Source organism: Protobothrops mucrosquamatus, unplaced genomic scaffold (assembly GCF_001527695.2).
Source record: "Protobothrops mucrosquamatus isolate PMUCROS unplaced genomic scaffold, P.Mucros_1.0 scaffold_280, whole genome shotgun sequence".
NCBI classification, from domain to species: domain Eukaryota; kingdom Metazoa; phylum Chordata; class Lepidosauria; order Squamata; family Viperidae; genus Protobothrops; species Protobothrops mucrosquamatus.
This window is the reverse complement of record NW_015386356.1, coordinates 1,493,702-1,520,909: the sequence shown is the minus strand read 5'-3', so window position 1 is coordinate 1,520,909 and position 27,208 is coordinate 1,493,702. Positions and strand designations below refer to the sequence as shown.

Below are 27,208 nucleotides of genomic sequence, written 5' to 3'. Positions count from 1 at the left end.
ATGAATTAATTTGCACAGGAAATCCAAAGTTACGATTCTTAGTCCTTAAAACATAATGTAAATAATATAGAATGGATCTCAGCTATCACTGAGAAACACAAACAGAAGAAGAAATACTTTTATAAACTTTAAAAATAGTCTTATGGACGTGGTGATAATTAGCATCAACTTTTAAGTCACATAGATTTAAAATGGACAATGACAGACATGGTTCCATTTCATGTGAACACCCACAAAATGCTGAGCAAACTTTGAAAAATATAAAAATTATCCTCTTTTGTATTTCATTTTAAATAGTTATTTTAAATAGAAAGAATAGCTATATTTTAACTAGCAAGAACAATTTTAAATAGAAATCTTCACCCATAACCACTTGTAGATATAAAAATATTAAATTACATATGCTGTGAATACAGTTTTGCCACATTTAAATATTTTACTATAAAGTTATTATCTGTTTTGTATGTTGTGTCCATCTCTGGCATTATGCATAATGCTTATTTAGCAAGAAGTGGAGCTCGGGGACAGGGAAAACGGAAGAGCTACATTATGTTTCCACGAAGATTTGAAACCCAACGGTACAACATTCGTTATTGGGTATCAGTAGGCAGATATACACCAACTTCCTTGGTAAAGTGCTGATTAAAATATGATGGGTTGCTGTTGATCCCCAATACTAGAAAAATCGACGAGCAAAAGTATATGTTGTATTTGCATCATTTTAATAACCACGTTAGTGCAAGAATGAAAGTAACTTGCATTAGTAACTGTTAAAACGCCAATTCTAGTTTGAGTTACACTTTTTACTGAGAAATGTTATGGAAATGAGACCTAATGCTGGAAAATTACACAGTTGGACCAGGAATTTCTCAAGTCTCCACTCCTTTCACAACCCAAGCATGAAAACATCTTCTGAAGATCCAATATTATCTTAATGTTTTTTCTTTGGAGAACCCTAAAACAATTATAATTCATATTCATTATTTTTATTTCCTTTCTTTGTCATTGAAAACTATTCTCTTTTTATCCAAGTTGAATAATGATAAAAGATATAGGTGCCTATGTACGTGAAATCTTGCAAGCAAAACATATTTATGCAGTAATTTATAATGGGATGCTACTTGCTGCAGGTTGTTGGCTGGTGGCCTTATTTAAGCTGGTAAATCCTCTTTTAGAGGAAAATAAACAGGAAAATATCCTGTCTGGGCACTGTAGCCATTTTACATACCTTATTCCCAACACTCAGATTCACCATGGATTTGACTCTGGTGAACAGCCTGATATAGTACCTGGAGCACTATTTAGTTCCCTTATGTGGATTTCCTCTTGGCTTCCCGCCTTTCTTTCCAGGAAGTGGAAAAAATGTTCTTTGGTATGACCTCAGACACTTGAGGTTTAGTCTATGCCCTTCCTGGCTCAATATAGGTCTGGGTGAGTGTATGATGACTTGGTTCTGGGAGATTGTCTACCTTTCTCCTTAATAGATCCCCCCTGGATCCAGAAGCGTTTGATAAATATTGTCTAATCTTTAGCTTTCCCTTCTGGTAATTTGTAAAGAGCATATTGGGATGCAGCCAGAGAGTGGATTATCAGAAACTTTTTCAATTAGAGTTTACATATGGGCAGGGAATGGAAAAAATATTATCTTTCGTAGTTGGATGGCATTTCTCAGGATCTTGATGTGTAGGGAAAGTGATCCATAGAAGATCATTGAATCAAGTAAGTCTGCATGAAACAGTATCAAACTGGGCTTCCATATGCTTTTCATGAGGCTTAAACTGTGCAAATACATTATTTTTAATATAAAGTGCAAAAATACAAGAACACCATAAAAATCAAGGTAACATAAGAGAGGAAAAATGGTGCAATCTTCACTACAAAATAAGAATGGTATAATTTATTCTTATGACAAACTTTATATTTGAAACAAATAAGTACTAATATTTATGACCAAGATTTGCGTATAGGACTAAACTCTAAAGGTGGTACAGAGAACAAATCATTTCTTACCTTAGCTGAGTGGTGGATTCTGTCACTTGAGTAACTCTGGGGAATGGGAGGAACAGGATATTCATTTTCTCCTCTGGCCATGCTCTTTTTGACTTCTACATAGGACACTGGGAAGATTCCTTGCTTATTTGTTCCCGGTAGCTTGCCTTCATACCAGTTTTGATCAACCCGTCTAAGAAGAATAACTTTGTCTCCCTGAAAGGCAACACTCAATTACAGATGAAAAATTGTTGTCCCATCATGAATGTATACAATATATAGCAGTGGTGGCGAACCTATGGCACGTGTGCCAGAGGTGGCACTCGGAGCCCTCTCTGTGGGCACACGTGCCGTTGCCCCAGTCTCACCTCCCCCGTGACCCCCTCACCAGCAGCCCCCCTGGAGGAGAGTCGCCCTCGAGCATGGCCCACGCGAAGCAGTGCAGCCAAGGACATGGCAGCCAGGCAGCGTAGACAAGACTCTGCTCTCATGCCCCATCACGCACAGTTGATGCTGCGGGGGCGGGCAGAGGGTGTGGCCGCCATGGCGCTGCTGGGCTGCCTGGGCGATCTGCGGTGGGCCCTGGAGGTGGTGAGTGGCCCTATGGGCAGGTGGGGGATGGGGTGGGGGCAGAGCAGGGGGTAGAATGGGGGCGGGACCAGTTTTGGGGCACTCGGTCTCTAAAAGGTTTGCCATCACTGATATATAGCAATGGAATACAAATTCCTTAACTATGGTGGAATATTAATGAAAGTGAATAGTTAAGAAAAGTCAAGAAGTCCCAAGGTCAAAATGCTTCCCATACAGGTTCAGGCTTTAAAGTAAATTGAGGCACCGTTCATAGAATCAGTGGGTGTCTAACTGAGTTTTCAATGGAAAGACGAATTTTGTGTAACTCTTAGTACATGCCATGATCCTAATCTGCCAGTTAAGAATGGAAATTCCTCTTCTAGTGAAACTGTAGTGAGACAAACATAGAAAGCTACAAGAATTGTCTAAGGCTAGTCCTACCTAGCAAAAATATACAGGAAAGGGAGGGTCCAAAGTTTGCATTTGCTTTTCAAAATGTTTGTGCTGATTTACCAAGAGTTTTTTTCCCTTTGTAGCACATTGTCCAAGAAATCTCTTTATTGATCTTTGAAACATCCCTTAGCACAGACCTCTACAAGAGAGATTTTTACATGATAACATGGTTATGAGAGAGAAGCCTTTTTTGAAGACCCATTAGGGAAGGCACACAGAATATTAAAAATAAAGAGATTTCTGTTAGCTCTAGAGGGGAAAAATGTCTTTATAAAGACCCAATTCTGCTGTCAATGTAGGGGGCCCTTTAAAAAGAACTGTTTTTAAAAGGAAAATAGGAAGAACTTTCTTGATCTCATTTTAAAAAATAAGAACTGGCCATTTGTTTTGTGAATTTTTAAAATAAAATACAGATACTGCTTGCTTAATGACCCTAATTGGATCCAGCAACTCCTTTGCTAAATGAAGCAGTAAGTAAGTGAAACATCACATAGCCAACTCATTTAGCAATGGCAGTTCCAATCGTTAAGTGAATCACCCAAGGTAATTAAGCAATACATCATGTGACTGCAACTTGTCATCTCCTGCCAGCTTTCCCATTGACTTTGCTTGTCAGAAGCCAAATGGCAATCCTGTGGCTGCAGGGATGCTGTAATGATCATAGGTGTGAAGATTGATTATAAATAACTTTTTTCAGCACTGTAATCACTTTGAACAGGGGCTAAACAAATGGTTGTCAAGCAAAGAACCACCTGTCTGTAAGAAGCCCCTTAAAAAAACCTGGATCAGAAAATGGCCTTCTCAAAGTGGACTATAGGATACAGCAAAATTTGATATTGCATATACTGTGTATAGAAAGAAATAAGCTTTAATTCTTTTTTCCAGATACAGTTTTGAGTCAGATTTACACACTAGCATCTGGTATTTGCACTGAAATGAGATTCTGATTCAGTCCCAAACATCTTCAAATAGTTTATAGGTAGTCTTTGTTTAGCAAATGCTTCAAACAATGACTGTTCAAAGTCATGATGGTAATGAAAAAAATAATTTTGTAACCAATCCTTGCATTTACGATCTTCATAGGTCTGTAAAGCAAAAGAAACTTAAAGATCATAAGCGTAGACACTGTTTCACTTAGCAATTACTTTGCGTAACATCCAAGTTGCCATCTCAACATCTCAATTGTGGTCGGTAAACAAGGACTATCTATATTGTACAGCATTTTTTATTTGCATTGCTGAAGGGAGAGCAAGGAGTTGGAAGAGAGAGAGGGAAAGAAGGTTAGTACAAATATAGGAAAAAAGATTAGCAAACAGAAAAAAATGGGCAGCAGAAAGATGTAGCAACCTAACTTATGGTCACAATATAGCCCTGGGTAATATATACTTGAGTGAATAAGCCCCTTAACAAAGAATCTTTGTCAAACTTGGTGTAACACCCAATTTTAGCAAATACCTTTCTCAATGAAAGTTCCACATTTGTATCTGCATTGAAATTATATTTTGCAATAGCTTCTCCAATCTCGGCCACATGTGCTGGAGGTGGTGGTCTTGCTGGCTGTGCTTTTTCTGGGGGAATAAGTTTCTGAAGAGAGAATGGTGGTTATTTTAATCAACCTTTCCAATCTGTGTATCTATTTGTAAAACTCAATGCATCAGATTGCTGGTGTAAAGACAAACCTCAACATAAGAAATAGGAAAAATCCCAACTCTTCCATAGTGTTCGCCCTCATACCAGTTTTGATCCACTTTCCTGAGGATATAGACAGTGTCTCCTTTCTTAAAAGGCAGCTCTCTGTAACAAACATTTATAAACAGTGATACAGATTTCACATCCTGGTAACTATCTTGAATTGAATATTAATTGCTTATCATTTTAAATAACAAAAAAAAAAAGAACCAAGTCTATCTAGCAGTTGGAAACTATATTTGGTAGTGAGGTCAACCATAAACACAAAAGCTTACTATCTTTTTCTTGAATACTTTACTGATTTAATGTTGATTAATATCTCAAATACAAAAGAAACTTTGGTTTATTTTATCAAGGAAACTAGCTTTATCTTTTTGTAAACAAGACATTTACTGCTTTATACTGTAATTTGCAAGGGACAGACTTGTAGTGTAGTAAATGAAATATTGAACTGCTTTGGTCCTCTGAAGAAATAACACCTAGCTATCTTTGTTTTTCTTAAGCATGGTTTTACATTCTATCTTGTGATCACATGTTAATTCAGATAATGCTTGACAATGGTTAAGAATGAACAGATAAACATAGGTGTTTCTATCTAGGACCAAAGACTTTTTCCTTTAGTTCTCTCTGTGTCAGCTCCCTAATTCTTTTTTGTCACCGCTACCACTGTTACAAGACAATCAGAGATGCAAACAAATTGGCATAAGAAGTAGAAGAGCTAATTTCTTAGAAGGAAAACTCAACCTAATGTGACCTACTGAAACATTCTGTGAATAGGATGGGATACAGATTTCAGATTTCAGCACTATGAAACCACAGAGTGGGATGGAAAGGACACATTTTATGCAGGACTATGACAATAATAATTTGATTTGAGGATGTGTTTTAGCAAGAAATTAAAATGATTGTCCACTTGAATAAAACCATTTATTCTTCAATTTTTCTATGTTACACTCCTTGTTTCCTCAATTATGTATGAATTGAAACTTTTGGTTAATGGCAACCCTGTACTGCTTCTGCCACACATTAAAAAGTATTTATGTGTTTCTCGAATATGTTCAACGATGTTAACAAAGAACACAAATGTACATTTCAATACACACATTTATTGTTACACTTTTAGATGTAACCTCATTATCTTGCAAAGTTCTTTATGATGATTGGGTACTTTTTGTATATTTTTTGGGAAGAACCATAAAAAGGTAAAGGAGAAGGAAAACAAATGGCAGAAGACTCATCAAAATCCAACTATTAATACAAGCAGTCCTTGACCACAATTGATCCCAAAATTTCTGTTGCTAAGTGAGACAGTTATTAAGTGAATTTTGCCCCATTTTACAACTCTTCTTGTCACAGTTGTTAAGTTAGAAACATGATTGTTAAGCGAATTCTGTTTTCCCATTGATTTTGCTTGTCAGAAGGTCACAAAAGGTGATCACATGACCCCAGGACATTGCAGCGGTCATAAATATGAGTCAGTTGCCAAGTGTCTGAATTTTTGATGATATGACCATGGGGCTGTTATAACAGTCATAAGTGTGAAAAATGGTCATAAGTCACTTCTTCCAGTGCTGTTGTAACTTTCAACAGTCACTAAATGAACTATTGTAAATCAAGGACTACCTGTAGAATAGGGGAGGGAATTAGGACTGGCCCACTTAGGAGGCTTGTTGTACAAATTCATCTTGCTAATTGTAACCATTTCTGCTTGATTGCACATGCTCATTCATGCCTTAACCACTCTTATCAGGATTTTTGCAATATTAGGAGGCTATCCTTGAAAACCACTTGGAAGCTAGTGGTTCAGAATGTATTAGCACAAGTGGCATATGAAATCCCACTTTTCCATTCCACTCTAAAATTTAAATTGTCCTGACTTTGCCAGCTTTAAGAAAGGCTGGACTTTGGCAGGCTTAAAGAGATTGTGTTTTTTTTTATAACACTATAGACATCCAATCTAAAAGCAATTTTGTCTATTTTAATGCTGATAAAATGGCATAAATAGCATAATAAAAACTATATTGGTGAGAATGTTCAAAAGTGAAAGTAAATCAACATTGCATATTCAAATCATACATTAACAACACGTACAATTTTATTTCACTCAAAATAAATTATTATTCCCTCTATGGTAAATAAAACAAAAGAACTACAATTTTAAAAACCATTATTTTAAGTATGCGCTATGCTCTTATGCATTAAATGTTGCTGTACATTTAACTAAATGTTATGCTTTAGTTAAATACAGTGGACACTACTTCTTAAATTATTGAATATCTGAATGTTACAGAATGCTTAAATAGTAAAACATTAGTTTAAGTATGTATGAAATAGAGAGTCATTTGTATTGATTATAATGTTATTGTACATATTCTTTGCTACCTATAAACATTTTTTTTAAGATTCATTATGATTTTTTGGGTTAAAAAAGGGACTAATACTTACTTAGAAGTTTGAGCCTTAAAGTCATATACTGCTCTAGCTGGCAGTCTCTGAAATAGAGGCAAATAAATTAATCTAAATAACATGTATCTAAAATAACGTCCCTCTGGTGTAGCCAAAAACTGGGACTAGGGGGCTACATATGCTTCATGTGATGCCCGTGATTGCATTTTAGGTACCTGTTGCGGGGTGGCTCTACTTCATGATGCCTCTGTGTAATCTTAGATAACCTGCTTTTATGGTAGCAGGGAAGAGGAAGTACTACCTCAGCTAGCAGCAATATTTACTAATTAATATTTGGTCCCAATTTATTGGTACGTTACACAATATATAAAATGAAACTGTTTTAGGATACCCTTCACAGGAGTAAGTTTTAATATAAGTATAATAAAATTAAACACATTGCACAAAAATATTAATGATTCTTTGCATGGGGGTTTACAGGCCTACATTTGAATTTCAAATATTGTTAAAATATTGAGTTTATTTTGTAAAAGGAGGTATTCAGTATTTCTGCTTTCCCAGCAGAAGGACCAGAAATTCAGAGAGAAGGCCTGAGATTCACTGACTCCAACTTTTCCCTATTTCTAGATAGTAAAGGCCCAGGGAGCAGCATCAACAAAGGGAAATGGGATTAGCATCCGAGAAAGGAGACATTTATTTAGGCCAACTGCTTTCATTGCGATTTAATCTCTTTTCTGAGCACTGTGTACCTCTTGGCAGGCCCACAAATATGCTGACATTTATTGCTTGTTAAACAGATGTTGCAATTTTAGTTGTTGCTTCTTTCATCTTCAGTTCCACTGCATACTTTTTCTGCCCTCCAATCCCTCACAAAGGAATTTGAAAGCAATCTGCAATTATCCTTACTTTTCCTGACTTCAAAACGCAGAAGACATATACAACTCATCATAAGCCAGTCTAATCAACTGTAAAAAAAAAGCAAAGGGACTGAAATCCACCAAAGACTTCCTGGCTAACTTGCCACCATTCCTTTGTTCCTCCTTAAAGCCCCGTGAGATGAAAATACAAGCAGCTTGGCAATTTAGATCATCAGTCCCAACAACTGCATGATACTATACTGGCTGGACTGGAGGAAGGGAAAAGGGAAAGACAAGTTTTAATCAGTACATATGACAAAGAAACCTCCAAGAGCAAGATGCCAAACCTCTAGGGAACACATTAGAGAAGTTCTGTTAAATGATGAAAAGATTCTTGCCAACAATGAGGAAGTGAAAAGCTCATAAAGGCTGCAGAACCACCAGGAACAAAAAAGGAAAATACCAGCTTTGCTGCAACTTTAAATTTAGAAATTCATTGATTCAATGACTCAAGATAGATGAGATCAATCAGGATTGGAACCAGTCCTGAACTGGTGCAAAGTACTTGTGCAGAAATGCCCTAATTGTAGTCCACGCTCTGCTTCTCTTTCTATTCCAACTGCATTGTTTTATAACCCCTGGTGATGAAAGACAGCATTGCCAAGAAGCCGTGCAATAAATGCTTTTAAAGGTCTCCAGGTGTTTTTAGAAATATACTTCTGGCTTCAAACATGTTTGTTTAAGTACATTTTCCTGCATTACCTCTTTGTCTGGAGTTCCCCTTCTTTCCTTTGGAATACATCGACTCACATCAGTGAAAGCAGAAGAATAGTTTCCAGGAGATTCCTGGTCTATTGAAAGTAAAATGCCATTGGTTGAAAATTCATGAAAAATAATTGTAGAAGCTTATTTCAAAGGAAACTACATCTAAATTTATGTTAATTAAACTAATGTAACAACAAATAAAAGAATCCTGATAAACAGAAGTCTAGAAAGGAAGCTATGGGAATTATTTCATATACTACTTATACAATTTTGAACTGTGCCTGAAGCATTAAAAAGAAAAACCAAGACCAGCAATATAGCATCTTCTCTGATTATTACAACTCTTGCTTTTAGAGGAACAGAAGAATAAGTTACTGAAGATGCAAAAGATAACACATAGCATTGACTCATAAAACTAATAAACATGTACCCACATGCAAGGGGATGCGTCAAAAGCATGCCACAATGATGGAATAATGAAATTCTGAGGTGATCCAGTAGAAAAGAAATGTATGACTGTTTTATATTAGACCAGATTAGATTACGCATTTGCCACATTACTGTGTATTCTGGGCTTATTTTAGAACAAGTAGATATGAAAAGGTGGTCTCAAGATTAGGAGTACAGTGCTGTTATTTTTCTGTTATCTTTGCTGTCATTTTTGCCAAAGGTGCCATTTGCTGTAAGGAAACTTTGGGAAAAAAGGCCTTGGAGACTATTTTCCCTGAAAAGAGGGAAGGACAAAAACCTCTAGCATACCATGCTGTTAGTCTGAAGCACTGCTCCTGCTATTTTTTGTAAAATAATCACAGATGAAACAAATATCTGCTTTCCAGATTAAGTGACATCTAGAATTCCATATTTCTAGCTCATAAAACCCAATTGTTTATATAGAAATGTCCATGAAATAGGATTGCACCCTTTCAGCATGATCCCAAAGTTTATTAGAGAAAAGGCCTATTAAATTCAGTAGATTGATTACTGAGTAAACATATTTAAGATTAGTATATGACAAGTTGAAAATACCTGTGTAAGTATATTAACACGAAGAAAAAAATAATGTAGTTCATTAACACTTTTTAAGCAGCTTTGTAAGGTCTACACTTCATTTTTATAGAAATCCTCGATGAGAAATAATTATTCTATTTATTAGTTTCAAATAACTTTATATTTATGGTACCCTAAGCCAGAATTTCTCAAACTTGGTAACTTTAAGATGTGTGGACTTTAACTTCCAGAATATAGCTTCAAGTGCAATTTCTGTTAGCGATACCTCTCATGTCAGAAATTACTACTGCATGTAAGAAATTGTAGAAACTGCATATATCGAAACCTTGGTATCTAAATAATATGACTAATTTATTATATTTACGTGGAGCAAGAAGAACCATAAACTTCTTGGACCCATTTTTGCACAACAATTCCAGTTGTTGGTTTATTTACCAAATTTATAGGGCTGTCCATGTCTCAAGAAGTGATGCTGGATGGTGTACAATAATGGTAGGTGCAAAAGCACCCTGAGGTTAGGACTCAGATTTTCTCTTTTCTTTGTCCTCCCTCTGGACAAAGGAGACTGGCACACTCATTTTAAGCTAATCAAGTAGTAGATAACTACGTGAACTCTAGCTAGTGTATAGCAGTATTGGTTTACCAATCAGCTAAGAGTATAAACTATACTTGGATCCTGATTTATTTTAAATGAGAGGTAATATGTGACTTTACTGATGTTGTTAAACTATAATTCTCTATATTGCTTGCCATTGGAATCAGCTCAGAGCTATGGTTCAGCAACCATTGTTTTTATGTTGCTCATAACTGGTTTAAAATAAGCAGATTTACCCCCAAATTTAGTGTCACAGGAAATTTCATTTAGAAGAGGAACACTTCTAATCTCAGCATCACTGGAGAAGATGTGAGGGGTAGCAGAGGAGCCACGGCTTTCTCTTGCTGCTGATAGCTGAGCTATAAAGCTATAGGCAGAGGAGACCACGACCGAGTTGAATGTTTAAATATTCTATACTATTAATGGAGATCATTTGCTTGTTATTATTATTTTTATTGAAACATAAACTTTAGTTAAGTAGATGAAATTGGAACTGTAATACTTCTTTCCTTGGTTTTATCATGTAGGACTTGTCCTTCTCAATATTAAATGTAGCCATTTTAAAATTAGTAGATTTTAATGTTCCTTCCATCATTGCACAGATGGATATTAGTGAGCCAAACATTCAGTTCACACAGCCATAATTATGTTTCTACATAGCTGAACTATTTTGTGAACTTAGATGGAAACAATTTTAGAACAAGTGCTTCTTTTCTTATTATTTCATCTTGTACTTTCTTATAATCAGGTGACCATATATTTTGTTAGGAAATCTTTGTACTTTTTCCCAAAAAATATTGATATGAAAATTACACCAACTGAGACTTTTTTCACTGTGTGATAGTAAGTTCCATTATGAATCACTGCTCTCTTATTTCAGTAACTATTCAAATGCTAACAACAAAAGGCTACTTTTTCCTTTTGTTGGCTGGTCTGAAAAACACAACTTTGTACACTGTTATTGTCCTCACCTTTCCCCCCCAAGTCCAATGACTTACTGTACAGCAGACAATTTCTAAGCTGTATAAGGTGCACAACACAAATGTAATGGGAACAAACTAGAAAGGATAAGGGTGAATGACTCAAACACAAGCATAAAGAAAAGGAAGTAATCCACCTTGGAAACACAGTGCATTATCATATTCCTGGTTGTTGCTGTTGGTAGCATCCATCTCTTGATAAGAGGCACTGAGAGGCAAACTTCTGCATTCATTCTGGTACAACGGACAGTGAATAGCACCATCGTGAGGCAGTGGATGCAAAGGCTGGCGTGTGGGACTTTTTCTAAAAACTTTAAGGGAAGAATTCCTTTCAGGAATGTCTGGAAGCAATTCGGAAATAAGTCTGTGCAATATACTATTGTCAGGCAAGCTTCCCCTTCTTTTTTCTGCTTTGATTTGGTCACAGATATCTTTAAGAGCGGAGTCCAGGGCGTCAAAGACAGATGATTTGCATTTAGTCTTTTCAGCCTGCTTTTTGGGGAGTGTATTTTTTTTCCTCCGGAAAGGCACTGGGCTGACTAGGAAGGCTATTTTAGAGAGGCCAGCATCGGAATCTTGTCGCTTAGGATCTTCTGGGGTAGTTTCCTGTTTAGCCCTTGCATGCTTCAGCATGGTGGTGAAGCGTGTATATGAGGCTGGACATCTTCCTTTGCAGGAGCTGATAAGATGCTTGTGATGATGGTGATGGCCTGATCCATAAAAGCTTTCTGAGGATGTGAAGGAGAAGTGATCAAAATCACTTTCACTGCAAAAAGATGAGCCTTCTATCTGTATGAAGTCACTCATGTCAGAGACCACTCCATCTTGGTCACTGTCTGAATAGTCCGTCTGAAATCTTTGTGGTTCCTCGCTAGTTACTTCAATGTGAATTGGCACCAGAGTTTTGGACTTGTAATTCCTTTGCATTTGAGTAGTGTGCCTATTTTGATTTTCTTCATCCAGCAAGGATTCAATAGAAAACCGTCTCATTGTACAAAAGCCATTTTTAGGGGGTTCCAGCAGGCTTACAGTTGATAATGCTTCTTCCCTTAAATTTGGCATTGATTTAGATTTCTGAATTAGTTTTTCAAATTCAGATATTCTATTGGGCACCATGTCCCTTGGTACCTCCTCTGTGGAGGATTCTTTCCAACCATGTAGTAAGCTCTTATGCTGTTCCTTTTCATACTGCAGTACTCTGGATTTTACAGAACAGATAACCTCGGAATTAAGTAAGTCTTTGCGGTTGATGCGATGCATTCTTTTGTACATTTTTAGAAATCCAGGAGCATCATGGGCAGATCTAAGATGTGCCCTTGACCGATTGGAACCACGAGTTTCAGAGGAATACGGGGAAGCCCAGGTTAGGGAAGAATCACCTTTGGAATTGTCTGCACACAACAGAGACACCATACTTTCAGATTTATTCTGTGTATCAGAGAAGCAACAATGATCATCAGCTAGTAGGTCATTGTAGCTGCGAGATTTGCGTTTCGGAGAGGAAGTCTCTTCAGTGCTGCTCCAGACTTCTGCATTCTGACGGGCCATTTGCCAGCCATTCTTGTAACTGATGGCTCTTCTTGAATCACCTGGAACTGCTAGTCTCTGCCCATAATTTTTACTATAATCTAAATCATTTGAGGTGTTCTGGTTGGGGACTGAATAACTGGAAAGGGATGAATATGCTTTGCTAATATCCCCACCTTTATAATCCACAGAGCAGCATGGTGAAAAAGAGACATTGCCAGAAATTAACAGATTCAAATATAGACAGGAAAATAACAATTATTATATGTCAGAAAGAAACCAGGTGTGGGGAATCACTTTGATTTTCCTAACATAATATGCATACCTAAAACATACAATAACCATTAAGCTAACTTTGAATTGCACTATTAATATAGAAAGTTATTTAATAATTGAAGGATTCTATATATATATTTAAAGTTTTTAAATGGCAAACTGGGTACCTTTTCTCACCTAGTTTCCCTGTCGTATTGTAAAATTGTGCACATACATTACCATCTTTGTAAGTTAAATAAAAAAAAACCCTGTATCTCCTATTCAAAAATCTAATCCAGGCAATAAAATGAAAATTTAAAAACAACCCAATAATTGCTGAAAATGGATAAAATGAAAATAAAAAGTAATTTCTGGATCGGCTGATTAAAAAGGGTCAAATGTGAGGAAAATGGAACTATATAATGTAACTCTAATGGGGGAAGAATTAGTAGAAGTTTGTTTGTAACTACTGTATAGAAGATCGGAAGCCACATTTAAAATTTTCTCCTTCCTTCCTTCCTTCCTTCCTTCCTTCCTTCCTTCCTTCCTTCCTTCCTTCCTTCCTTCCTTTCTTTCTTCTTTTTATTATTTCCAGTACCTTTTCTTTTATCTTCTTTCTTTTTCTACTTTCCTTTTATATATTTTCTTGTTTATCTTTTGATTGTGTAAAATACAAATTATACATTAAAAAATAGCCCAATAGAAACCTGGGTATAGCTGTATTGCCTACTTGGAAAGACTTGGAACAATTTAGAAAATCGATAGTCTATAGTAACCTTAGACCCCTTTACAGTTTTTCCAATTTAAAAACAAGGTTTTCCTTTTTTCTCCACCTCTCTCTCTGTCCCCCCCCCCCAATTTTTTTTTCTCTATTCTTCCTCTGGTTATTCTCTTGTATTGGTGATATTTGTAATTTAACAGAGTGAACAATGGGGAAGTTTTTAAGCTAAAAACTTTAATCAATGTATTTAGAGGGAAAACGGTTAAATGAGAAGCAATATGCTGGAATACAATTTTGGTAACAATGGGAATGATGGGAGTTGTAGTTCAACAGATCTGAAGGTCATCAATTTGGGAAAAAGGAAAACTAAGTCACTTTATCCATAATTTTCTAGAACCCATTGCCTGGATTAGATTGGTTCCAGCAGAACGGAACAAAACAGAATTGCTATTTGCCCAAGCATTTGACACTGAGATTCTACAATACCATACAGAAAATGTTACAAATATATACAAACAATTAGCCAAGTACTAATACTGATTACTAATTCTGTGCCCCGAAGTATTAAAACTAGAAATACTGTACATTAAACGTTAAATTGACCTGCAATTAAATAATCATTAGAAGAAAGTATTTTAAATGCCTCGGATTTTAGACTGCTTTTTATATAAATAAGTAGTAACACTTACACAAATAAACCCTGTTAACAATGATAAACATTAAAGCAGAAAATGCACTGATTTTCAGTGGAAGATATTGGGACATTGAGATATTAACTATATGATATTTATGTGTGTATGTGTGTGTGTGTATATATATATATATACACACACATACATATTCCTCGACTTACGACTACAACTGAGGCCAAAATTTCCATTTCTAAGCAAGGCAGTTGTTAAGTGAACCACCACCTTTTTTGCCATAGTTGTTAAGAGAATAACTGCAGTTGTTAAGTGAATCCAGCTTCTCCCATTAGCTTTGCTTGTCAGAAACCAACTGGGAAGGTAACAAATGGTGATCACATGACCCCGGGACAGTCCACTGTCATAAATACATTCTGGCTGTCAAGTGCCCAATTTTTTTATCATGTGACCATGGGAATGCTGCAATGGTCATAATGAAAACTGGTTGTGCAGTAAGTCACTTTTTTCAGTATCATTCAGTACCATTACCAGTACCATTCAGACCATTAACTTCAAATGGTCACTAAATGAATGGTTATAATTCAAGGTCTACCTGTATATATTCCTACAGTACCACCACTAGGTAGGAATAGGAGGAAGGAAGGACTTGGGGCTATGACTCCTAAGCTGGGAGGGTGACTCCAACAGATCCCAGGAATGACATTAGAGCTCTCTGTCCAGAAGAGTGCAGTGCTAGTAAGAGCTAAGATACTGGGCAGAAGGATCAAACTCCCAGGCCCCCGGTAAAGAACCTGAGATTTCACCTCTAGAGGTGAAAAAGGGATTTTTTTTTTAAATTCAGAGAAGAACCATCTGCCATTTTAACCCAAAAGGAAGATAATTCAAGGGTAGAGTAGATTTTCTTAAAAAAGAATCATAAATACATACAAAAATCATGTGCAATGTCCAGCTTTTCCACTTTTTCAATCAAGGGTTGTCAACTTTGGTTGAAACCTATATTGGAGATTGCTCCAATAATGAATGCAAATGACACACCTGTATACAAATTCCTGAACATGCACACATGCGTGCACACACACACATACACACTTAGGCATATGTATACAGATATCTGCCAGAAGCTACACTCCAAAAAAGGCTGATCCAGAGCAATAAAGCTAAATTTATATTTGACTGAATATTATATCCAAAGACCCGATTTATAAAATTAACGGACCCTTCATATACATATTGCAACTGTTTCTTCTTTTATCATAAAGTACTCTTACATGAGTGTATATCTACAACCTTTTCCTCTTTCCAACATAAATAGCAAAAAAAAAAAAAAAGAGGAAAGAGGAAGGAAAGGCAAAAAATAGAATATAAATGAATGAAAGGGAAGGATAGCTGAATGAAATTGGGACAAGTAAAAGTACATAATAAGGACAGTAAGAAAAAAATAAAGGAGTTTATTTTAGATATTACAAGAAAGACTAACTTCACAGGCAAACAGCCTCTCCACACAGTGGCTATTCTTCACCCATTTGTTATATTCAATACTCTTGTCTGTTCTTCTCAGCAACTCTAAGATAATCTTTATTCTCCCTTCCCCAACTCACAGTTAATTATTGGAATGTCCACAGTGCCTGGTCCAAAAAGTCAAGAAGGCAACTGTGGTGAGGCAAAATTAAATGACACACCTAAAAATCCAGATGGAGCTTCAATTGTACTGTTACAGTTATCTTGGTTTTTTAAAAAATCATATCCTGCAGACATCCCTGCGTAATTATTTGTGGGGGGAAAATAGTCATATTCCAATTGGGTAAATGGTACATGGCTGCCTTTTCAATATAAAATTTTGAATCATTATGGTGGCATTGCAGAGCTGGGAGCCATCATACGAAATACTTCAGCTGCTATACAGTAATAATAAACAGGAAATATTAGCACCTGTATGAAACGGAAGAATTGCAGAAATGGAATATGGCAGAAAAAAGCTCTTATTGAATGCAGAGATAGAAAACCTGCATTAAGACTTCACTCCCCATAAATGTTTGCCAAGACAATAATTCAGTTTCCTATTCAGTTATTAAAAAGGGACAATTCATTTATCGGACATTAAGAGATATGCAGATTGCATTTCATTTGGACACATTTATCCTTATGATTTATGTCTTGAATTTTGATTGTCTAGCAGCATTTGAAATCCATCCACATTGTTTTGGAATTCATGAATAATTATTCCTGTTTATTTATGTTTGTGCTCATTTATTACCTTTTGCTTTTGATGGAGAAGATGGAGAAGAGGTTGTAACAGGCTTCCTAAGGGTTGAATAGGTGCTCTGCGTATCTGTACGACCAAGAGTGTATCGATTTACATTCTGATCAGGGTGGACTTTCTGCTGAGTTACTGTAGGCTCTGACTTCCTTCGTTTTCTGTAATCACTTGAAGTACTTGCAGAACTGGGAAAGAAAATAATAATGTAGTTAAGACATGTCTAAAATGTCTCCTTAGAAGTCAGCAAATAGTTAAGCTCATTAATCACTGCTAGCATAACTGGATACAGTACCAATAAAAAGGCAAAGGCTTCCCTATCCAGTTGTGTCTGATTCTAGGGCGAGGCACTTATCTCCATTTCTTAGCCAAGGGAGCCAACGTTGTCCAAAGACATTTTCTGTGGTCATGTGGCCAGCATGGCTATATGCCAAAGGTGCACCAAATGCTGTTACCTTTCCACCAAAGTGGTACCTATTACTCTACTCACATTTGCATGCTTTCAAACTGCTAGGTAGGCAGGAGCTGGGGCAAGGAACGGAAGCTCACCCCATTGCGTGACAATAATAATAGCACTCAGACTTATATACTGCTTCATAGTGCTTTACAGCCCTTTCCAAGTGGTTTACAAAGTCAGCATATTGCCCCCCACAATCTGGGTTCTCAATTTACTGACCTTGGAAGGGTGGAAGGCTGAGTCAACCTTGTGTTGCTCAGGATCAAATTCCTAGCAGTTGGCAGAATTATGCTGCATTCTAACCACTGCGCTACCATGGTGGTCTCAAACCTGGGCTGTCAGTTTTCCAGTTGACAAGCTTAGTGTCTTTAATTGCTGAGCCATCGCACCCCCACAGTACCAATACTTAAAGTCAAATTAAATAAGACATTTAGCTGTGTCAAAAATTTCACATATACTAGATGCCAAGAAGCAATGCTGCATTAAAATGTTTTCCCTTCTTTTTTCTTCTACCTTGTTTTAATTTCCCCCCCTAATGGAAATAACATGTTTGTGAGATTGTTTGGGATGAAGGGAAAGGTTCTGTTATTTGCTTTCCTTATGAGGTGGCCAAGTAGTGTATCTTGATGTCTTATTCATGTCCACTTGGAAATCTTCTCTACAATTTCCAAAACTACAACACCCATTCAAGAATACAAAAATGCAACATTTGTTTTGCTGCAATATTATTTTAAAATAATAAATAGTAAGGGTAGAAGGGTAACAAAATCCTAAGTCAAAGCTATGTTGAGACAGAAAATTTAGATATTACTCCACAGTTTAGCTATCCTATTGGTTATGTAAAAATGTTTATGACACTGTTTAAAATAAAAATGGAACATATAAAACATTTAAAATCATTATATATATAATACTTTATTTCAAAGCAACACTAGAAAATCATTTCAGTCAGACCAATATAAAAACATATGGTCATTGAAAGCAGAGATAAATGGCATTTTATATGTAGAAGAAGTTCTATACTTTACTCTGTCAGATAATGAAAAAAAATATGGCATTTGAGAAAGATGGAAGAATAGTACCTTCTTAAACCATAATTATGGGTTTTGCCTGCTTTAGGTCAACATGGGTATGTGTTTGTAGAAAAATAATACATCCAAAGTGTGACATGAATATTTTTTCTACAGCTACATAGACTCCTTCCTTCCTTCCTTCCTTCCTTCCTTCCTTCCTTCCTTCCTTCCTTCCTTCCTTCCTTCCTTCCTTCCTTCTCCTTCCCTCCCTCCCTTGGACTGAGCAAATCAAAGTTAATATGGATTCATAGAATCTCTTTTATACATTTGAACCCTTTCTGCCAATTTACCTGGATTATAAATTAGGATTTCTGAATGTTATCATATTTTACTTTATTCTGCTTTACACCTCAAAAAGCTCTCTCCAACCTGGCCTCTCCATACATGCACAAATGAAAAGACCAAGATGACAGGTTGCAAGATAACAGGTTGAGAAAGGCTGCATCAAAATATATATCTTGATTAATGACATTTAGTTGCATTCAAGTTCATACAAATACATTACCATCATAATTTATAGGTGTATTTATTTGTAGCTTTTTATTTCTAGTTTGACATTTCTAAAACCTGGAATATTATACTGACCATAAATTCCTGCATTAAGTCTTTACTTTGAATACCTTTTCTTGTTAACTTTTGTTATTAAAAATTAAAGCAAAATCCCATTAATTCTGGGAGATCCATTGGTCTTAACTATTATACTACCATCTCTGGCTGGTTGAGAATTTTTGCTTTTTTGTTTTAGTTTTGTATGACTAGGTGGTATGTGGGGAAGATATATGATGACACATTTACATAAAGAAGCAAATTAAGATTCATATTGCTACTTTAAGACTGGTTGGGGAATTTGGGGAGTTGACATCTACATGTCTAGAAGTTGATAAGGTTGAAAAATACTACTAGCACATAGCGACAAATTATGCTTGATTCAAGGAGAAAATGGGACAAGGAAATTACAGGAGCTGTAAAGGAGAAAATATTTGCAGGAAAACTTCAATCGATACTGTGCTTAAATCTAAAAAAGGATAGTTAATTATCTTTATGTAGGAAAAGAAATCCAAGCATATAATGCAAGAACTGTACTAAGGATAAGCAAGAGTTTTTTCATAATTTGAAGGAGCTTCCTCCTTTCTACTTGTATTTATAGATTTGAATTCTCTTACCTAGAAGGTCTATCCACGCGTCTGTCTGTTGGACTGTAGTATAAAGATGTCTGCAGAAATAAGCAAGCATCTTAAATTGAATTTCAAAAATATTCACAACAAAACATTATATTGACTGATTGAAGACTCTCACAATCATTAGTATTATTAACAATATAATTAAAAGTTGTGTAGCTTTTAAACTAATTTCAAATGCTGTTTTGAGTATTGGAGATAATTTCTTCAGTATTTTTTTCCGTTAATTTCTCAAATTAAATCTTATATCCTTATATTGACTGAATATTGGAAACTATAACAATGAAAAAAAGTAATTAAAAATCAAGAGGTATTACTTGCCACACTATTAAAATCAAATCAAGGTGGAAATTCTCTGTAAGCATAGCTTAAACACCTATAGCATACATTGTCATTTGCTGACCTTTTATACTTCATGTTAAGCACACAGTTTGGTCATCCCAACTTAAAGATTTTGTTTTGGCACAGGAGTAATATTAAAGTGATTATTTGAGAATACAAATACTTTAAACTTGTCAATATAAATTCAAAGTTTAACAACAACTATTTTTAATTTAGTATCTTAGCAGATCTTAAGGCTTGAGCTGGAAATAGACATATATATTACTAGAGGTAGTTTAATTCAGCAACTTTTTGCAGTTATGATGAAATGAAGAGACTTATGACTGGTCCTTGTGGTTGCGGCTGCTGCAGCATCCCTACATTCAGGCAATCGTGATTTGGCAACTGGCTCTTGGCACTTGACTCGTAATTACAACACTCACAGAAGCCCATGGTCACATGATCGTCATTTGTGATCTTCACTGCCAGCTTTATACAAACAAAGTCAACAGGGAAGCTAGCAGGAGGCTGCAATTGGGAATCTCAAGATGTCACACCTAATGACCATGTGGAATTTGTTTAACAACCACAACTGGAAGTACCCCAAATGCCATTGTAAGTTGCTGCAGTCATGTGATGTCACACTTTACAACCATATTGCTTAGCGATGGAGCTCCTGATCCTAATTGTCACTATTAAATGAGGACTACCTATATAACCAGCAGGAGTTGGAAAAAGAAGAACCTCATCCCAGGTATAGCTTATCAAAAACATAAACCACCTGTCCAATTAATGGTACATTTATTTTATATTCAGGTCATGAAATTTCAGAGATGACTTGAGAAACTGCAGTTGCAATTACATGCTCTGAACTATTGATCTTTTTGGAAAAGCAAAAGCATTGTGGGAAAAAGAATATAAAAACACTGTTTTGAATTGCATTACAACCTCTAACCAGTATTACATTGCATTTGTGCAGAAAACCACTGGAATTTTACTTTGAGAGTTGCTGAACTGTATTCTGATCTTGTCCTCTGGGGCTAACAATAATTCTCCAGGCTGCTTCCCCTCCCATCACCTGCTCCTATTAATTGGAGGAGCCAAGAATTAAACTTCTTAATACAAAACTTGCACTCTAGAACTGAGCTACAGTTCTTTCCTAGGTACAGAACTCATGTTGATATTTGAAAACAAACCCTTAACCTAGTTATTTCTTGACATACAAATTTAATTTCCCATCAAATATTATTTCTTCTTGGGGTGGTTTAGGTCACTTTGTGTGAGGCAAAGGTGATTTTAGTATATTACCTTTAGAAGTAGTACAGACAGACAAATGCTTGGGTTAGCAGAATGTCCATTATTGCATCTAAGGCAGGCAAGTTTAAGGATGTAAGAATCCCCCTTTCTATTGAAAAGGAAAGTTTAGGAGCCTGCAAATTAACCTCTGCCACTTGAACTGGCAGTATCCTTTGCCTATCAGGTTGGCTCTAGTTTGGACTTTACTCAGCATTACTCTGCAAATGGTATTTGTAGAAGATGCACAGATAGTCCTCAACCTATGACCATTTGTTTAATGATCAAAGTTCTTATGACTCTGAAAAAAACGACTTGCAACCAGTCCTCACACACATGACCATCACAGCATTCCCACATTCACATAACCACAATTTGGGCACTTGGTAACCAGATATATTTATTTATTAACTTTCTGTGCTGCCCCTCCCAGTCATACAGTGACCCTGGGTGGCTTATAACAGTTGCAGCATCCTGGGGTTACAAAAAAGCAAAGCCAATGGGGGAAACCAGATTCATTTAATGACTGCATGATTTGCTTAAGAACCATGGTGATGTGCTTCACAATTGCAACAAAAATGGTTTTAAAATTCGGTGCAGTCACAGGATGACTTACTTAACAACTGCATCAGTTAGCAACAACAGTAGTTCTGTTCCCAATTGTGATTGTAAGCTGAGGAACACCTGTAGGAAAATGTGATTCTGTATTCAAATTGTAGCATTCAGATAAACATTGGCCAGACTGAGATTTCAGAAATATATAATATATATAATAAAACTTTTACAAGGCAAAATCAACTATTAAAGAATTTGGGCACAAACCTTTAAGAAGACTGAACTCATGAAAATAATTTCAACAGTACTTTATTAAAAAGACTATTATGCATATTATTAGGCCTGTTAACGTAGAGAATCTTCATTCTTTGAAGATTGCAATTTACCTAAAGAGTCCATATGATAAAAGCTTGTATTAAATGGGATAGAAACTGAAATGGAAAGTCATTATTTTTCCCTATTGCCCTATTATATAAGCACCAGCCTCTTGGAAATCTTTGTGAAATGCTTGAGGGATACCCAGTAGAAAAGATTGGTTTTAGGCAGAGAGAATGGGCATCATCAGGTTGCAAATTTTCATGGACAGGAAATGGCAGAAAGATATATTCTGAAGATTGCTTTTAATTCCTTCAACTACTCAATAAAGGTGCATGTTTTGCTCTGTTAATTAATTACAGACATGCAGTTGGAGCGCTTAAAGAACATAGTCAACAAGGAAGTAACTTATTGAAAGAAGGCCAATATGGCTTAAGAGTTTGTTCATTATCTAAATATATGCTGAAGGTGTTTTATTATTCTACAGGTATATGAAACCAGTTGGAGACTTAACACATCTATTATTTTCACTTCTTGGTAAGCAAAAGGAAATTGTGTAGCATTATTAAAGAAAATTGATTTGGTTTCTGCTGCTTTAAGAATGTTGCGTTTTTAAGGAGAACAAGTTAAACTGATGACAGAAGAACAACATTCATAATAATCAAAGCATCCAAACTTTAAAAAACCCGTAAAGATTTCAGAAATGTTGACTTCTTTGTTCTGATGTTCAGGATCTAAGTAAGTTTTTATTTTTTGTAGATGCAATGGTCTTGAACTATTTATTCAATTTTTTTAAATTTCTATGACTATCCAGAATAACTCTGGGAGGCTTAAAGGGTCAAATATAACAGTATAAATAAACTAAAACAAGATTGCCAGGGGGAAGGGTGAGGAGCAACCCACATTAAATATCGATTTTGGATCCTAAATCAATATTAAGCCTTTTTGGAATTAGTAATTCACTCTCCTAATTCCCAACAGATTACTGTTCAAATAGCAGAACAATAACTATCATTTGTCATTTTCCTCCCATTTCCCATCTCCTGGTGCAGCAGCAATGTTTATTGTCAAATGGTTATGGGAATGAGATTTTTTTGATCCCAAAATGTCTTGTTCAACAAGGCAATTGTCATATTCTTTATGTTAAAAAGTGTTTCCCTAGGCCAAGGATGTCAAACTTGCTCTCACATCATGTGACATATTGTGACTTTTTTGCCTTTGCGTAGCCGGGGTGAGTGTGGCCTGTGCATGATGCATCCGGCCCGTGGGCCAGCAGTTTGACAATCCTGCCTTAGGCAAAGCCTTGTGATTAGCTTGGAGTTTGCTCTTCTTTTTATTGATTGTTGCAAGCTACCTAGGATTATTATATGAGATGATAATATAAGTTCTGTAAATAAATAAAATAAGGAAAGTATTGTTAGGATGTTTTCATTGAAAGACATTTCATATTTATGAGATTATGAAGTTATAACTGTATTTTTCGAATGAGTTTTGCAGGATAGTATGCAAGTGAACAGAATATCCTGTAATTAAATTCAATATTTATGTTGTCCCCAAATTTTAACCATCTATTGAAGAAACATGCTGATTTACCTCTTTGGAAAAACCTGGAGGATTGTCTTGAACATAATCCAAAAGCTTTTTAGGAGGCTGCATCATATAAGCAGAATTGCGAGATGAAATGGAGGAGAATCAATGGCAGCAAGGAATGAAACATGTGGAGAAGTGACATGTGATAGTAGTTAATCAATTGTTTTTAATAAATCTTCCACTGTTGTTAGTAAAGCTGCAGGTAAAAAAACTAAAGGGAAATATAACTCTTTCCCAATTGGGAAAGATGGAAGAATGATGGGAGAAAAAAGAGAGAATAAAATGAATGAGGCTAATGCTTTCTGTGAAATTATGGATACAATCCAAGTTTTGCTATTCTGATTGTCTTCTTCGCTGGGTTAGACCTGAACAGAAGTTGGCTTTGGAATGAAAGCACTCATGATGGATTGTATTTCAGGTCACAGAATGAACTGTAATAAACAGCTCTCTTTAAGATCAGAAAAAAGCACTAGTATAGTTAGGTTAGGCTGCTAGAAAATAAAGTTCCTTCAATATAGCAAATTGAGATAGGGATTTAGGGTCCAAAATACACTGAGATCCAGAAGCCAAAGTAAATGTACAGATATCATCTTCCTGACACATGGAAGCCATTGATGTGAAGGGGGCAGGTATAGATTTGTAATTGTAATCAGTGAGGACACAAAAAAGTGAAAGGCAGAACATTGCTATGATTTCCAGGAGAGGCTGAATTTACCATAATGTCTAGTTTGGCCTTCCTAGGTCCCACTGAGCTGGTTGTTGCAGAGGAAGCAGTAGCTTTTGAGAAATAAGGTATTTGGTGGATAATTAACAATGACATTGCTGGAAGACAAGTCATTAATGCCTTTTCAGTTATCTTTCATTTGTGAGAAACAGGCATTTATTTCTTTTGGTAGGGTTCCTAAGTGAGCTTTCATATTTTTTCATGTTGTTCTGATTGAATTCTTTTTCTTTAAAACCAAGAAAGCTAAATTTGTGTGAGATTCTTGTATTATTCATTGGTGATAGATGGAAAAAAAACTGAAGGATGATGGAGGGTTTCTCTTGTGTTATGATTATAAATCACAAGAAGAAATTCCACAACTTTCTGAATCCAAGATAGTCTGGTTATTGTAGGCATTATTTTGGACATTACTGAAAATGTCACCAAAAGCTGGTCTTATGGCTTTTTCCATAGGCCTGAGGAGCACCTAAGTTCAGTATGGTACAAATTCTGATATGCAGAACTTAGCCTTCTAGCAGCCGGGCTGTTTCATAGTTTTGCCCTCAAACCTGGGCAGCTTATGATTAACTTCCATCAAAAACTTGCACATTTGTGGTGCTAATAGTTTCCATCACACCTCACAACAGCAATGCCATTACAGAAGCAGAAGGCAGTTGTACAGTATTCCAAATGGCTGTGGAGGCTGCAAAATCTACAGATGGCATTGTGTATTCTATTTATATTTAGAAAAATTGCCTGAGCAGAGGACTGATGCTTGATAATAGAAAAAGAAAACAAAAACCAAACAAAGTTTCTTTTCAATTAGGAAATATTCTCTTTCAATGTTTTTGCTCCATATAACTTTTTGCTTTATAGTAATAATTATTCTGTTTAATCTAAATTAGATGAAAGCTAATACTACAGGGTACATTTGTCTAGCTTTTTGTAGATGGCTTAAACACTTACTGAATCCAAATAATTATTATCAATTTCTTGTCAACTTAAAAAGCTCTGTCAGCAAACATGTAAAAAAGAGTTTATTAGGGATCCACTTTATTGACTATTCTTAAGCATTCCTATAGGTTTCTTTCCACCTCACCAATGAAATTTACATAAATTTACTGTATATATGATAACTGCAACATAGAAAATGTATACTTCAAATATAATTGCAGTAATTATTCCATTTTGAATAGATGCACTTTCAGAATCTAAGCATTTTTTAACTAGAAATGTGTGAATTGGTCAAATCCCTAAAACTGATATATTAGTATTCTAGCCTCACTTACCGGACGTCCAAACTCCAGTTCTGAAAAGAACTTATACCAGGGTTCATTTTCTAAATCTATGTCATCTGGATTTATACGATCAGTCTGGAACAGTTGTGAAGGAAAAAGGGAAGGAAAAGGCACACACTGATGAAAGTGTCAGGATGTCACTCTGGCAATGCACTAACATTAAACATACATAAGAGGAAGGAAAGAAGGTGAAACAAAAATACAGGAATGGAGAAAGGAGGGTTCATGGTGAAAAGAGATCTGAGAGTTGTCACACACTGACTGAATTCTTCCTTTTGGTCTATCCTCCAAATAGTTGTGATGCATCATGCACATGGTACAAAAAATGCAATATATATATAGATATACACACACACACATTGCAATTCTTGTAACTTTTATAAGTTTGTTATCATATATGAGTATTAAAATATTCTCATTTTTTTTTAAAAAAGTGGTTTTTTTTTAGTATCTGTTTAGCAAGCGTTAGACTACCAGTGATAGTTAGATGGGCATGATTTGGAGCAATACTTGAACCACCCAAGGAAAGTGTGTTAATTCTACATTTTAAAGCCAAGCACATAGCTCAAACATCTCTAAAGCTTCAGCCAAAGTTTTTTTAAAAAGAATATCTATGCAATATTTATGGTTCTCCATGTAGATAGTTATTCTGTGTACTTGTAAAAACCAGGATGGAAAGAGAAGAGCCATATATAGGCTCACGGATAACCAGCTGATACTCAATCATTCCATTAAGGCCTAGAAACCATTTAAAAATTGAAAATAAACCTAGATATCCACTAGGAGTTCCCTTACAAATGTATGTCAGAACTAATTTACTATCCAACATATCAGAGATTAGAATGAATAATGTATAATGTATAATATTTCAAACCTCACTCAGACTGATTCCCCTCATGGAGGAAGTATGTAATGCTAAATAATATCTATGTACCATAATCATTTTTATTGCCAATTACCGGTAAATATCATGTCTCCAATTCTCTGACTGGCCTCTAAAGATGGATTATATCCCAGAGTTCTGAAGGAACTGGCATATGTAATCTCTGAACCACTGAAGTACATCTTTCAAAGATCCTGGAGTACTGGGGAACTACCAGAGGACTGGAAAAGAGCTGATGTATTTCTCATTTTCAAAAAGGGAAAAAATGGATCCAAATAACTACAGACCAATCAGCTTGACATCAATGCCTGGGAAGATCCTGGAAAAGATCTGCGAACAACTAGAAGCAAGCAAAGTTATATAACCAGAAGCCAGCATGGGCTTGTCAAAAACAGATCATGCCAAACAAATCTTATTTAATTCTTTGACAAAGTGATTAAATTAGTGGACCAATGAAATGCTGTGGACGTAATATGCTTAGATTTCAGTAAGGCATTTGACAAATTAGATCACAACCTATTTCTTGGTAAATTACAAAAATGTGGGATAGACAGCATCACTACCAGATGGATTTGTAACTGTCTGACAAACCATACTCAATATGTAGTCCTTAATGGAACTACAGCTAAATGGAGGGAAATAAGCAGTGGGATACTCCAAGGTTCTGTTTTAGGCCCAGTACTCTTCCACATCTTCATAAAATTCAGATGAGGGAAGAGAAGAGGAACTCATCAAATTTGTAGACAGCCCCAAGCTGGCAGGAATAGTTAATACCCCAGAAGATAAATTCAAGATTCAGAAGGCTCTTGACAGACTTGAACACTGG

General features: G+C 35.8%; 1 protein-coding gene across 1 annotated transcript in view; it reads right to left on the bottom strand.

The window, feature by feature from the left end:
• SORBS2 (sorbin and SH3 domain containing 2) overlaps positions 1–27,208 on the bottom strand; it is a 95,129-nt gene that overhangs the window by 15,181 nt on the left and 52,740 nt on the right. Inside the window, exons 11-18 of the mRNA XM_015831783.1 lie at positions 19,410–19,459; positions 16,717–16,904; positions 11,450–13,015; positions 8,727–8,815; positions 7,147–7,193; positions 4,692–4,806; positions 4,468–4,596; positions 2,011–2,205 (exon numbers count right to left, since the gene is read on the bottom strand). Of these exons, the coding sequence (XP_015687269.1) occupies positions 2,011–2,205; positions 4,468–4,596; positions 4,692–4,806; positions 7,147–7,193; positions 8,727–8,815; positions 11,450–13,015; positions 16,717–16,904; positions 19,410–19,459 (2,379 nt within the window). The remainder of the gene's footprint in view (positions 1–2,010; positions 2,206–4,467; positions 4,597–4,691; positions 4,807–7,146; positions 7,194–8,726; positions 8,816–11,449; positions 13,016–16,716; positions 16,905–19,409; positions 19,460–27,208) is intronic.